Source organism: Nannobrachium achirus, assembly GCF_963921795.1.
Source record: "Nannobrachium achirus genome assembly, chromosome: 3".
NCBI lineage: Eukaryota > Metazoa > Chordata > Actinopteri > Myctophiformes > Myctophidae > Nannobrachium > Nannobrachium achirus.
Genome location: NC_137812.1, coordinates 36,440,601 through 36,454,918, shown reverse-complemented (window position 1 = coordinate 36,454,918; position 14,318 = coordinate 36,440,601). Strand labels below are relative to the sequence as shown.

The 14,318-nt window shown below is 43.1% G+C and overlaps 1 protein-coding gene across 1 annotated transcript; it reads right to left on the bottom strand.

Moving 5' to 3' along the window:
• Positions 1-1,534: 1,534 nt before the first annotated feature.
• Positions 1,535-14,160, bottom strand: LOC308282215 (von Willebrand factor A domain-containing protein 2-like). The gene is made up of 15 exons (XM_080722560.1): positions 13,845-14,160; positions 13,525-13,732; positions 12,856-12,921; positions 12,343-12,476; positions 11,400-11,509; positions 10,747-10,938; positions 9,766-9,899; positions 5,366-5,504; positions 4,795-4,850; positions 4,515-4,622; positions 4,342-4,359; positions 3,830-4,209; positions 3,214-3,278; positions 2,439-2,563; positions 1,535-2,189 (listed from the first exon to the last, which is right to left on the bottom strand). Exons 2-15 carry the CDS (start codon positions 13,565-13,567, stop codon positions 1,600-1,602), a joined length of 2,160 nt encoding a protein of 719 aa, XP_080578686.1. The 5' UTR covers positions 13,568-13,732; positions 13,845-14,160; the 3' UTR covers positions 1,535-1,599.
• Between the last annotated feature and the right edge of the window lie 158 nt (positions 14,161-14,318).

Below are 14,318 nucleotides of genomic sequence, written 5' to 3'. Positions count from 1 at the left end.
GTGTTCCTATTTTGGGCATGTCGAAAAAAGAAATTCAACTAGCCTGCACTCGGTCGAGGTGCCAACATGTGACTTGTTGGCTGGCCCCATAGCCAAATATGGCTGTTAATTCTGGTCAAAAACTACAAGAGCAAGCCCAAATATAGGGTGAATATGAATGTCGTATCACCTGGCGCAAGTAAAAATGGCAGATCTGCAAGCTTACAACATGTTGCGATACTAATCATCTTATGAAGTAGTTAGGGCTTGAGAGGTTAATGTGAGGCCAGGTGTTGTTGGAGAGATGCTGTAAAGTGCCTTGGGACTTAAAGGAATGTATTGTTTGGCACAATTAGGTTCTCTTTGCAAGCATACAAAAAGCATGCTCACAACCACTTCTTTCACAGCATTTTCCTCTCCAAGCCTCTCACTGGCAGCTGTAGCTGTGGAGTGTAATCACACACACCTCTCCATTTAGATATGGATTATGTGACTGGGACATGCACCTCTGGAGTAATATTAAAATGTCATGTAATACCACACCGGTATTTTTCCTCTGTATTGTGTAACATGACCTACAGTAGCTTAATGTTGCCTTCACCTTCACACTGGCAGATACTAAGATACAGGCCACCTTTCATTTTCAATGGAAGCCAGTGACATGAAGATACAAACATACATCACACGTTTGTAGCTGCTACAAAGCTACAAAAAAGCTGAGCTGGTTTCAACTTCAGCTACAAAGATGAAAAGATGTGCAGTGTAGCTTTGTATCTGCCAGTGTGTGAACGCAGCATAACACTGCCCCCAGGAGGACCATTTTGTCAATGTTATTTATTCTGTACAAGAGCCCATGTCCCAAGGATCTGCCTGTGTGTGGACGAGCTGTGATGGAAAACCAATAAATACTCTTTGGAAGAATGTAGAGGATTTGGTTTGGAGAAAATGCACCACTGACTTGACTAACTTCCAGAATATACAGTATTAACGTTTCCATTGTGGATTCCTAGAACAGCTTCATTTAGCAAAGTCTTCCATTAAATTATAATTTGCATTCCATCAGAACCTTTCGATTGTCCTGAGGTCAATCCCACCGTCCACCCCTGGGTCACAGCGTTATTTTCTTTATTGAATTTCCTATAGGGGTATCTTAGATCGAGTCATATAAGAAATGTGTTCCAAAAATAAACTATGTGACTATTGTTAATGATATTCAGTCACATTTGATAACATTTGTGTTTGGAGGAGGAAACTAGACCAGGTCAACCTGGTTGTGCCAGACCCCCTGTCTGTCATCATCATTTATGACATCATGCCTTTTGTAGGCATGTCATCATCATGTCATCATCATATATACCCTTTATATAGAAAACCCGGACAGACCGACATTTGCTTATGTAGGCCTACCCATTTCATGGGTCTGGCAAAAAGAAAAATCATACTCTTTGTTTATTATTTTTTTACCGTCAGATGATGCTTCATGTATATATGAGTAAAATCACCGGGTTGTTAACCTGGATAGTAGCTCTAAATTCTGAAACTAAAGGCATGGAAATGCAGATGCTATTTTGTCATCACAATACTGATTGATATACATCTCTACCTTTAAGCATATTAATTCTAGTGAGGTGAGCCTCTCCTCTCAGCTCGACAGATCATCTGAACCACATCATTGACATAGAGCTTCATGTCTTCATATGATGGCACTGCCATCATCATCCTTGCACTTCCTGCTATCCTCATAAGGCCCGGTGATTGGCTTGAACCAGGACCAATCACAAGCAGCGTGATTCCGCTCTCTCTCAGCTTGTCTGTGACCGTGACCAGGTCATCTTCGTTGATGCCTTCATTCTGCTCATCAATAACCAACACCACCACCTTGTGAGCCGCCGGCCGTGACCCGTTGTGCACGCTAAGAGTGTGCTCCATGACGTAGCGCAGTGCCCTGGCTGCCGATGGGGGTCCTCCCAGGTACGGAGCCAGGCTGATGGCCCTTTTCATTCCAGCTTCACTGTCGAAGTCACTCAGGCCAAACACGGTGCGTGGCTTGGCGCCATAGATCACCATGGCGACCTGGGTGAGGTCAGCGTCGAGGTCGAAGTTGGGAACGGTAGCTCTGATGAATGACTTTGTGAGGCGGAAATCACTGCGGGAAGTGTCATTGGATGAGTCCAACACAAAGACCAGGTCCAAAGACTTACTGGAGCAGCCTAGGAGGAGAAAGAGGATCAAAAACAACCATATGTACAATGTATTACGGATGAAGAACACAAGTACACTAGTTTGATACTGTTTAATTACAGAAACCACCCAACAATGCCCCAGTAAAGCCCGACCGTTTTTTTTATTGATTAGAAAATGTTAAAAATATCGGTCAAACTCTGTAATCGGTGGTCTAGGTCTCTCAATTCTGGCATTGGTTAGGCTCTAGTAACCAGCCAAACATTCTCTGTTCCCACCTGCTGATGTGAGGCCACAGACTTTGGTCCTGAGTTCCTGAACCTTCCTATGAAGCTCCTGTGCATTGTCATAGGTGAAAATGACTTCTGGGTCAGAGGTGATCCGAATGAGCTCTGTGTGCATCCTGCAGAGTGTTCAGAATAATAGGTACAGTAGATGTAATGGCAATGTTTAAGCAATAGTCTCCAGCACAGTGTACAAATGGACCCTTTCTATCTCAGATTTGCAATGTACTGTTGACTAATGTGTGTGACATGACATGTAGGGCTGTCACGATTATGACATTTTACATGACGATTAATTGTCACTCAAATAATTGCGATTAACGATTTAATTGTGTTTTTGTCGTTGACAATTACATTTCTGTTTGGCTTTTAGGCTTTGAAGTTGCACATGGTAGATATGACACATAACCTAAATATACAAAGAAATTGCTGACATAATTTGACAACTTTATACTTAAAAAAGAACATTGATAGTGGAAATAGCCGATCTACAAGCTCACAACGCGTCGCATCGCGACTGCTATTTCCACTATTTTTTACTTAAAACAAATATATATGAACATTTTTCAACAAGGAAACGATTATGACGATTATGAAAAAGAATCGCGATTATGTCAAATAATTGCGATTAGACGTCGATTATGTAATAATTGTGACAGCCCTATGTCCCAGGCCAGTACAGGTACTGTATTTACTGTACCTGCAGAGGAAGTGAGGGAACAAGCCAACATGCATAGGTGGTGATAAAACAAATGTTTATTTTTCTTACCTGGAGGGAGCCACAGCCAAGACAAATACCTCTCTCTGCCTGGCCTTCTCCACTGCTGCAGACACCTTGCACACAAAACCATGAGCAAATCAATTAATTTATGTTTAGGTGAATATACACAACCAAAACACTGCATTATATTGACTCATCAAAGTGAAATACTGGTGCAGATTTTAACAACACATCGCGTTCTGCAAAATCTTTTCCTACATTGAAAAATCCTGTGTGTTTGTTAACCTTCAACTTGACAATGACCTCAAAGTTGAATGAACACTCACGACTCTGCAGTGTATTTAAATTAGACATCTAACAGATGCTGTTATGGCAGGGACATTATTCCATAAGTATGGTCACATAAGTAGAATCCAAAGAAAATTAATCCCTCTGACTCTGAGTCTACACTAAATCTCTTTGCTGAAATGAGCCAACTTGCAAGCCCACAATGCACCGCAACGCGCTTTGATCTTGTAGAACTGCTATTTATAAATGTTTGTCTATGATGACATCCCAAAAGGTTTGCAAGGGTTCATGTGGATAAGTAATTTTCTATTTCTATACAGCTTTAAATATTTCAGATTATATACATATAATTTCCTATCTTAATCTGGATGCCTACCGGGTCTTTAGACTTTGCCCCAGTGAGGAGCACCACAGCGTGGGGTACCTCGGTCCTGAATCCCCCCTCCAAGTGGAAAGTGTTCTCTGCCACGTGCACCAGTGCAGCACCCGTCCGCGTCACCCCGCCTCGGAACGACACGGCCTCCAGGTCAGCCAGGAAGTCCCCTGTGCTGCCATGACGGCCAGCTGGGATCTCCATGAAAACACTGTTAGCATACTGGGCGACGGCCAGGACCACTTGAGCAGAAGAGGAGTTCATGGACAAAGTGAACCTCTTGATGAAGTCTTTGGCCCGCTGGAAGTTCTCCAGACCTGAGGACCACGAGCCATCCATCAGGAACAGAAGGTCCACAGAACATTCTAGCAGACCTGCCGGTACTGACACAGAGACACACAGAGGGATTTGAAAGTTTAAAGTGTCAAATATTTATTTTAAAATCCAGTTTCATCATTTCTTTTGTGGGATTTTGACAGAAGAAAAATGTTGTTTATTTATATTTAAATACTTACTCGGATACTTCCCACCACCTATGCAAGAGAAAATATGAAAATAAATATTTTGTTGACTGAGAAATCAGATAAAAAAATAGGGTTGGCCCCTCAAAAAACAGATTCATTTATAAACTTCTACATTCAGTTAATTATTCTTCTACACTTCATGTGGTTGATGTATTCTAATGTACCGCAGTGTTGATCTGCCCTGTATCCCAGTGGACAAAGACAGCTGTACTCCTCCACACCCTCTGTTACACATGTCCCTCCATTCAAACAGGGGTTGGATTCACAGGGGTCTGGAAGAAAGGGGAGAAGGAGTTGAAGTAATTGTGTGTGTGTGTGTGTGTGTGTGTGTGTGTGTGTGTGTGCGTGCGTGCGTGCGTGTGCGTGTGCGTGCATGGGCGTATACGTAGTATTTCAGTACAATTCATTTAGCATGAAGAGTATTTGTACTGGTCCAGTAGTTACCTGGGCAGAGGGTTCTGTAGCATCTGCTGTGAACAATGTGGCTGATCCTCTTCCAACTGTTAAAGGACAAACACCATGAAAGCTCTCGTGCACAGCTCTATACTAGTGACTTATTTATGTACATTCAATATATTTGCTGAAAATAGACTTATCTACAAGCTCACAGCGCATAGTGATGCAATGAGCGGTGAGCCTGTAGATCAGCTCCTTTTTTCTATTTTTGAACAAGCCTACATTAGAGGATCAGCCCAGGGGCTTGGGGATAAAGCAAGAGAAGCAAGGTTGAGATGGTTTGGACTTGTGCAGAGGAGAGATGAGGGGTACGTTGGGATAAGGATTGTGAAGATGGAATAGCCAGGCACGAGGAGAAGAGAAAGGCCAAAGAGTAGGTTTATGATTGCGGTGAGAGGACATGCATTGCAGGTGGCAGGAGTGACTGAGGAAGACGCAAGAACAGAAGCAGATGGAAACAGATGATCTGCTGTGGCGACCCCGATGGGAATTACCAGAAAAAAGACTTTTAATTAACAAGGAAAACACCAACACAATCACACAGCTTTCCTCAACCTACCCATAGTGTGGACATATACTGGCCATGGGTCTGGCTTGAGCATTTTGCCCCTCTCTCCTCCAGCACATGTGGTTGCCATGGTATTGTCGTAGTGACAATACGGTGCTCCTAAGGCACATTCTGGACTCCACTCTGCACACTGTTCAGAAAACAAAAACAAAAACACAATGGACCCCACTCCTCCAACCCCACCCCCTACGCCACTGGTTCTCAAACTTTTCAGTCTGTGACCCTCCAAAATAATCAGATTTGAACTGGGGACCCCCCACCCTGATGAGCACTTAGATTTGTAGGAGTTGAGGCATTACATCTATACTACCAGTAAGACTCCCTAATCGGGAGATAAGCGACCGTTGGTCGCTTATCTCCACAAATATCACAGCCTCCACCTCTCACGTCATACGGGCAGCCATAGTTACACCTGGAATGTTGAATCTCCATATATGGAGATAACCTACCCATCACACAAAGTCTGACCTCACCAGCCCATACCTGGGCATGGACGACTTATATCTCCATATACGGAGATGGCCATATATGGAGATACGATGACATCACAGAGTCCACAGCTGATGATGTGGCGTGATGTCATACAATACACAAACAAGCCCTATATAAAGGGGCAATTCTCACCAGGGAAGAGAGCATTCCCCACTAGCTGAGTATCTTAAGATGGTTGGATGTGATGATAAGCCACAAATAGGCCAAAAGTTTGTTTTACCAATTATCAAGAACATACGGGCAGTTGACAGTTTGCCATTGTTACTCATTGAAGTTGAATCTCCATCTGAATCCCTTTTATGCCCATATATGGAGATCCCTGCTCTGAGTATCTGACATCACTAATCCCTTTTATGCCCATATATGGAGATCCCTGCTCTGAGTATCTGACATCACTAATCCCTTTTATGCCCATATACAGTATGGAGATCCCTAACAGAATCCATTTTATGCCCATATATGGAGATACCTGCTCTGAGTATCTGACATCACTGTGATGTCACCTGTTTATGCCTAAATATGGAGATCCCTGCTCTGAGTATCTGACATCACTGCGATCTCACCTGTGATGTCACAGTGACACATCACCTCAGTATCTGTGATGTCACAGTGACACATCACCTCAGTATCAGGCGTTACACGTATACATTGAGCAGGGCAAAGGTGTGACGTGTGTGACGGACGGACGGACGGACGGACGGACGGACGGACGGACGGACGGCCGGTGGAGGTTTTCATACTAAACTGCGACCTTAGGGTCGCAATAATTTTGCGAATGTCTGTCTGAGTGAGTGAGTGAGTGTCTGTCTGTCTGAAACAGTGTTTCTCCTCAGTGGCTGGAGCAATTGATCTGAAATCGCATCACCATAAGCATATGAACACACCTGACATAACTGTGAAGCCCGTTTGTCACTTTCACAAATCGTATGCTGTATATTAGCATTTTTATGGTGTATCTATCTACTATTTATTCTGCATCTAGCATGAGGCGCATCTATTCTGCATCTAGCTTGAGGCAAAATGTTTAACCAGCTCTGTGTGTGTGTGTGTGTGTGTGTGTGTGTGTGTGTGTGTGTGCAGGCAGGCAGGCGGGTGTGTGTGCAGGCGGGTGGGCGGGCGGGCTGGGGGGGGGGGGGGGGAACAGTATCTCTGTAGCCATTAAACGAAACGGGTTTCTTACATTGATGCTCCTACATCATGCAAGCACCAGTTAAAGTTACTTTCCATCCCTCATATACTGTGTGCACAGTGCGAGTGCACATCCCATAACCCACACACTGCACATCATTTTGGAGCTCATATCTTTGAACGGGTAAGGGCTAGTCTATACTATAATTTTGCGAATGTCTGTCTGAGTGAGTGAGTGAGTGTCTGTCTGTATGAAACAGCGTTTCTCCTCGGTGGCTGGAGCAATTGATCTGAAATCGCATCACCATCAGCATATGAACACACCTGACATAACTGTGAAGCCCGTTTGTCACTTTCACAAATCGTATGCTGTATAATAGCATTTTTATGGTGTATCTATATCTATTTAGCCTACAGTACCTTTTGTGACCACACACTAGCCCTTACCCGTTCAAAGATATGAGCTCCAAAATGATGTGCAGTGTGTGGGTTATGGGATGTGCACTGTGCACACAGTATATGAGGGATGGAAAGTAACTTTAACTGGTGCTTGCATGATGTACTGTAGGAGCATCAATGTAAGAAACCCGTTTCGTTTAATGGCTACAGAGATACTGTCCCCCCCCCCCAGCCCGCCCGCCCACCCGCCTGCACACACACCCGCCTGCCTGCACACACACACACACACACACACACACACAGAGCTGGTTAAACATTTTGCCTCAAGCTAGATGCAGAATAGATGCGCCTCATGCTAGATGCAGAATAGATAGTAGATACAGCATAAAAATGCTAATATACAGCATACGATTTGTGAAAGTGACAAACGGGCTTCACAGTTATGTCAGGTGTGTTCATATGCTTATGGTGATGCGATTTCAGATCAATTGCTCCAGCCACCGAGGAGAAACGCTGTTTCATACAGACAGACACTCACTCAGACAGACAGACATTCGCAAAATTATAGTATAGACTAGCCCTTACCCGTTCAAAGATATGAGCTCCGAAATGATGTGCAGTGTGTGGATTATGGGATGTGCACTGTGCACACAGTATATGAGGGATGGAAAGTAACTTTAACTGGTGCTTGCATGCTAATATGTAGGAGCATCAATGTAAGAAATACCCGTTCCATTTAACGGCTACAGAGATACTGTGTACCGATCTGCATGATTTTGGACAACATCTGTAACAGGGCCAGAACCACCCCCCCCCCCCCCCCCCCCCGCCCGCCCGCCCGCCTGCCCGCCTGCACACACACACACTCCCCCCCCCCCCCCGTGTGTGTGTGTGTGTGGGTTTGTGTGTGATTGTGCATGGCCTGAACAACAGCGCCCCTCCCTTAACATGTGTGGTCACAAAAGGTACTGTAGGCTAAATAGATATAGATACACCATAAAAATGCAATTATACAGCATACGATTTGTGAAAGTGACAAACGGGCTTCACAGTTATGTCAGGTGTGTTCATATGCTGATGGTGATGCGATTTCAGATCAATTGCTCCAGCCACTGAGGAGAAACGCGGTTTCAGACAGACAGACACTCAGACAGACAGACAGACATTCGGAAAATTATATGTTAGATGTTAAGGGAGGGGCGCTGTTGTTCAGGCCATGCACAATCACACACACACACACACACACGGGGGGGGGGGGAGGAGTGTGCGGGCGGGGGGGGGGGGGGGGGGGGGGGCTTAGCCATTAAACGAAACGGGTATTTCTTACATTGATGCTCCTACATATTATCATGCAGGCACCAGTTAAAGTTACTTTCCATCCCTCATATACTGTATGCACAGTGCACATCCCATAACCCACACACTGCACATCATTTTGGAGCTCATATCTTTGAATGGGTAAGGGCTAGTTTAGTAGGTTTCACAGATAAATGGTTTCACAGATATATATTGTGAAAATAACCGAACTACAAGTTGTGAGCTTTTAGATAAGCTATTTTCAAATTTGTTGCCTCTTTCCAAAATTATTTGACATTTTGGCCAATGTTTGACCAGTTTTTATTGTATTGTACGGTACGTACGGTATTTTATTGAATCATTTTGATGCAGTAATTGTCTTTTCCCCAGCCCTTTTCATTTCAAGGCCATCAAACTGGATCCCCCAATCTACACTTTAAAATCCTGTCAATTTTACTCTCAGTTACAGACCAGGGGTTGACACTATGGTCTCAGAAGCACTTGCCCGTCGGGCAAGTACATGTCATGTTCTACTTGCCCGAAGGTCATGCCCACTTGCCCGAAAAGTAAATTGTCCATTATAAAATCATACCGTAGGTAAGATTTTAATTACCGCTCAATTTAACACTTATTTCTTTACTTTCTCAAGCTGTGTGCTAAAAAATGTCATACCTCAATACCTCCAAATCCAAATACCTACATAGCTATGATTGAATATGTCTATGGTTTCACACTTGTTACATTCCACAGACAAGAAGACAGAGCGCTTTGGCCTCATTCAGGTGTTTAGACAGATATCTGGTGTTGTGTTTGTAGACGGTTGCGTCCCCTCTCAAATGAGCACTTGCCCGGTCGGGCAACCTGACAACAAACTTCACCTGCCCGAAGGTTTTATTTACCTGCCGGGGGCAGGTGGGCAAGCCTTAGTGTCAATGCCTGCAGACCCAACGTTAAGTTAATTACAGGTCAATTTGGTTACCTTTGTGCACTCTCAGCGTTACAAATGGATAAATAAACACTGATGATTTCACTGTGTAAGTTATTATAACAATGCAGAATGAAGAAACCCCACTCACGGGGGTGTATGTCACTGCAGACAGCGTTGTGCGTGAGGGTCGTGACCAGGCCGTTTACGGCGTCGTCGTAGAGCTCGGCGAAAAACACGTATCGCTCGCTGGGTTCTGACGCCACTGCCTGCAGGACTGACCAACTAGAAATGTAGAACACCACACAGTGTTGTAGATTAGATTTACAGTAGAACACCACACAATGTTGTAGATTAGATTTACAGTAGAACACCACACAATGTTGTAGATCAGATTTACAGTGGAACACCACACAATGTTGTAGATCAGATTTACAGTAGAACACCACACAATGTTGTAGATCAGATTTACAGTAGAACACCACACAATGTTGTAGATCAGATTTACAGTAGAACACCACACAATGTTGTAGATTAGATTTACAGTGGGTCAGGACCCTATGTCGGTCGCAGACCAATTTTTAAAGAGTAATGCGAGTAAATGCCCCTTTATTTTTAGTTTCCTGCATTTTGTTTAATTATTATTTCAAAAATATTTTCAAAAGAATCCCAGAAATTCTAAATTTTTCATACGTTAAAAACAAATTCAAATGTTTTTTCATCCATTAATTAGAGGGGAAAACATACTTTTAAGAAGTAGTGAAAATAGCGTGTGGGGAGGAATTAAAAGACATAACAACTAAAAATGGGATAAAAAGCTATTAGCTACTACTAAATTTTAAGAAAAGAGAGAACAAATAAAAGTATAATAATATTTATCTTATACAGTGACTCTAAGGCCACTTTTGGTTCTCTCTTTTTGAGTTTCAAAACTTGAAATGGGACATTCTGCATAATGAGTACTTTCTACTTTTGGTACTTTAAGTACATTTTGATACCAATACCTTTGTACTTTTACTTTGAATTCCGGACTTTTACTTGTAACCGTGTATTTCTACATTGCGGTATTGATAAACCTAAGTAAACAGTGTGAGTATTTCTTTCCACCACTGATGAACAGTTCACGTCTTACTCTGGATGCTTGATCCCCACAGCAAACACTATAATCCCACTCTTTCTGGCCAGGGAGGCAGAGTTCCGGATGTTGTCTTGGGAACGTCCGTCAGTGAGGAGGAGGAGGATTCTGGGAGTGTTGGGTCTTCCTCCAGGAAAGCCTTTCCTCAGGACATGGTACACCGCGCTGCCTGCCTCTGTGCTGCCCCCTCTGGGCCAGGAAGGAAAACACCAGTGGGACTTGTGTACAGTAGAACTACAGAAACAATGAACTAGGACATTCTGAGGATATACATAATGATATATGATGTGTTAGGAGGAATTACAACTTTCACTTATCTCCACAGATAAGAACAAGAACTGCACTCTGTCGGGGTGCCAACTTGCTCCTTGTGCACAAGTAGGCCATGTATGGTCTACTTGTGTGCCAGCAGAGCACGCCATGCACTCACCACTGGCATCACCAGGAATGCTGGTCCGTCATTGGATGTTAATGAGGACGTTGCCAGAAATGCTGGTCCCTGATTGGGCTACAGGCTTAAACAAAGAAGGACACCGAAATACATACCCAGCCGATCGCAGTTCTTGCGCGCTCTGCTGGCGCAAGTAATTACAATTATAATATAATATAGTATACGGAACGGATTGAAGTGGTAAGCAATATATACAAACCTAAAATAGATACTCTTGATGGCCTCTTTGGTCTCCTCTCGCGTGGGATAGGCGCTCAGACCGAACTCCAACTTGGTTTTGGAGCTGAACTGCATGACACCCACACGTACCTGAGGATGAGAAGGGACCACGTCCACGAAATGTGAAGTGCATATTTTTACTTATTTCTCTTAAACCATTAAAACCGGGAAAGCATCTGTGTCATTTTGGATTTTAGCATTGGCTATTCAAAATTAAAAAAAGAAAAAAAAATCTCACATCACACTTCACACTAGAAAATACTGTTCCTGAAGAATACCTTTTTATAGCATATATTGTGATGTCACGTGAAGCTTGACCAATCCTCAAATCCATTATATTGTCCAATCAGAAAATGTTCTCCATTCTATGTAATGGAGAAATCAAATACTTATTTTCCCCCACATGGACATACACAGTACACACAAAGTCATGTATTGGAGCGGATAGCACCTCTCAAAAATAGCAGATCTACAAGCTCACAGTGCGTCACTTCGTGCCGCGCTGCGAGCTTGTACATCTGCTATTTTTGAACTTCTTTTTTATTTTTATTTTCCATGGAATCCAGAATCAATTATATGGGATATACATGTATCCTGAATAAAAATAACATACATACAACATACATACAGAACTCAAAAAACAGTAAAGTAAATACATACAAAGGAAGAAAAACAAACGTAAACCCACCCACCCCTCTTTCCCCGGACCAAGATTGTAATTATAGTGCATACCTGTGTATTTTTGAACATTTTTGAAAAACAAAGTGTGAGAACTACCGATTTGAAAGGCATTTGTAGAAGTCTTAAAGTGTTCAAAAAAGTACAGTATATGTCGTCGTACATAAACTAGGGAAACTACCTGAGACGATGGGGTTCACGTGGTTCCGTTGGACAGACAAGACATAAAGAGGGGGGGAAAGTACCCTGTCAGGATTGATATCCAGAACATCCATCAGTTTGCCAGCGAAGTGTTTGGAGCGCTCAAAGCTGCTCTTCCCCACACTGTAAGAGCCATCCAGGAGTAGAAGCATGTCTATCACTGCTGAGCACTGAATCACTGGAGAGGACACACACACACACACACACACACACACACACACACACACACACACACACACACACACACACACGCACGCACACAGTTAATTTAATGTGTACAAATTGAACCAACACATGTACGGAATAGCTTACTGCAGTGGTTCTCAAACCTTTTAATTTCAAGGGCCCCCGTAACTCTGAGTTTACGGGGGTTTTAGGTCGCCTGTAAAAGGGGTCCATTTGGAACCCACACTTGGAACCCTGGGGGTCCCTGGTCCTCAGTTTGAGAACCACTGGCTTACAGCTTCGACATGTAAACTATTACTGTAGGCCTATATAGCTTGTAAAATATATGAATTGAAATGGTTCGACATCTCATTGGATTCAGAGAAACTCACAGTGTCCGGAGGCAGATATTTTCACTATGGTGTCTTTGTCTGCCAGGGTCCACTGATGACACTCAGCTGCAACACACACGCGCACACGCACGCGCACAATCACACACACACACACACACACACACACACACACACACACACACACACACGCGCGCACGCACGCACACACACACACACACACACACACACACACACTAGGGCTGTTAACAATCCTCATTTAATTTGAATATTGGACTTAGAAATTGTCCCGAATATCGAATTTATACTGTATTTACTATTATTAATATTATTATTATTTTAATATGTTTATTTGACAGGGTCAATACAAAAAACAATTTATCAAGTTATAAAAACATACAACATATATTTTTATTGGATCCAAGCAGCGCGCTCACTGTCCCTCTTCCGCTGTTATCTTGTTTTTAAGTTATTTTCTATGGGGAAAATGTGTTTTTATAACTTGATACATTGTTTTTGCATTGTCCCTGAAAAGTCTGAAAAGTAACATATAGTACTCATATAGGAATATTCGGAATTAGAATATTCGTTTACCAGCCGTAACACACACACACACGCACACACACACACACACACACACACACACACACACACACAGGATAAAAAGTTAAAGTCATCTAAATCTAAGCATATATGGCAAAACGAACATACCTTGCAAAGCCAAGAATACGACTAGGAACCCCTCGAGCAGCATTTTCAATCTGTCTTCTTCACCAGTGACTCAATGTATGACCTACGACTCCAGCATGCCAGATCTTCCTTTCCATATCCAGCAGAACTTTGGTATTGTGTGTTCCATACACGTAATACAGCACACAACACACAAACATGTTTTAGGATCAAGTATAACCCCTCCCAGCTTAGCAGAAGGGAGAGAGAAAAGAGGGTTGAAGAGGGGTAAGAGAGGAGGGGTGGAAGACATTTACGTAAACGTTTTCACCTGGAGGCGAAGGAATGTTAAAGGAGCTTACCTAGAATGCCAAGTGAAGCCAGAAGCCCTGCCTTCCCTCGAACTGTCCAGAGAAAACAGGGTTGGAACAGAAGAGAAGAAAAGCTTTGCGGACCCCTGGGGTTTGACCCATCTTGGATGTCGTCAAAGAATGCTAGCTTCTATTTTCACCAAGAGAACGGGCAGAAGTGGGTGAGTTAAGTAGATGCCACTTATTATGTAGCAAGATACGAGAGACCCACCATCATGGTTCTTATAGCAACCAAAATGTGTCAGAGATAGAAAAATACTCACTCCATCATGCTTATCGAAAAGGATCAGTGTTTTGGAATAACAGTGAAAGATATCACTAACAGAAACTGACCCTTAGGGATGACATATGAAGCTATGACACATCTGTGTAGTCACCTTTCTGGAGGGCCTTCTCTTTGATGCCATTGAAATTTGAGGTGGACATTTCTTGTAGTGTTGTTATCTCCTTTTCTTTAAGTTACTC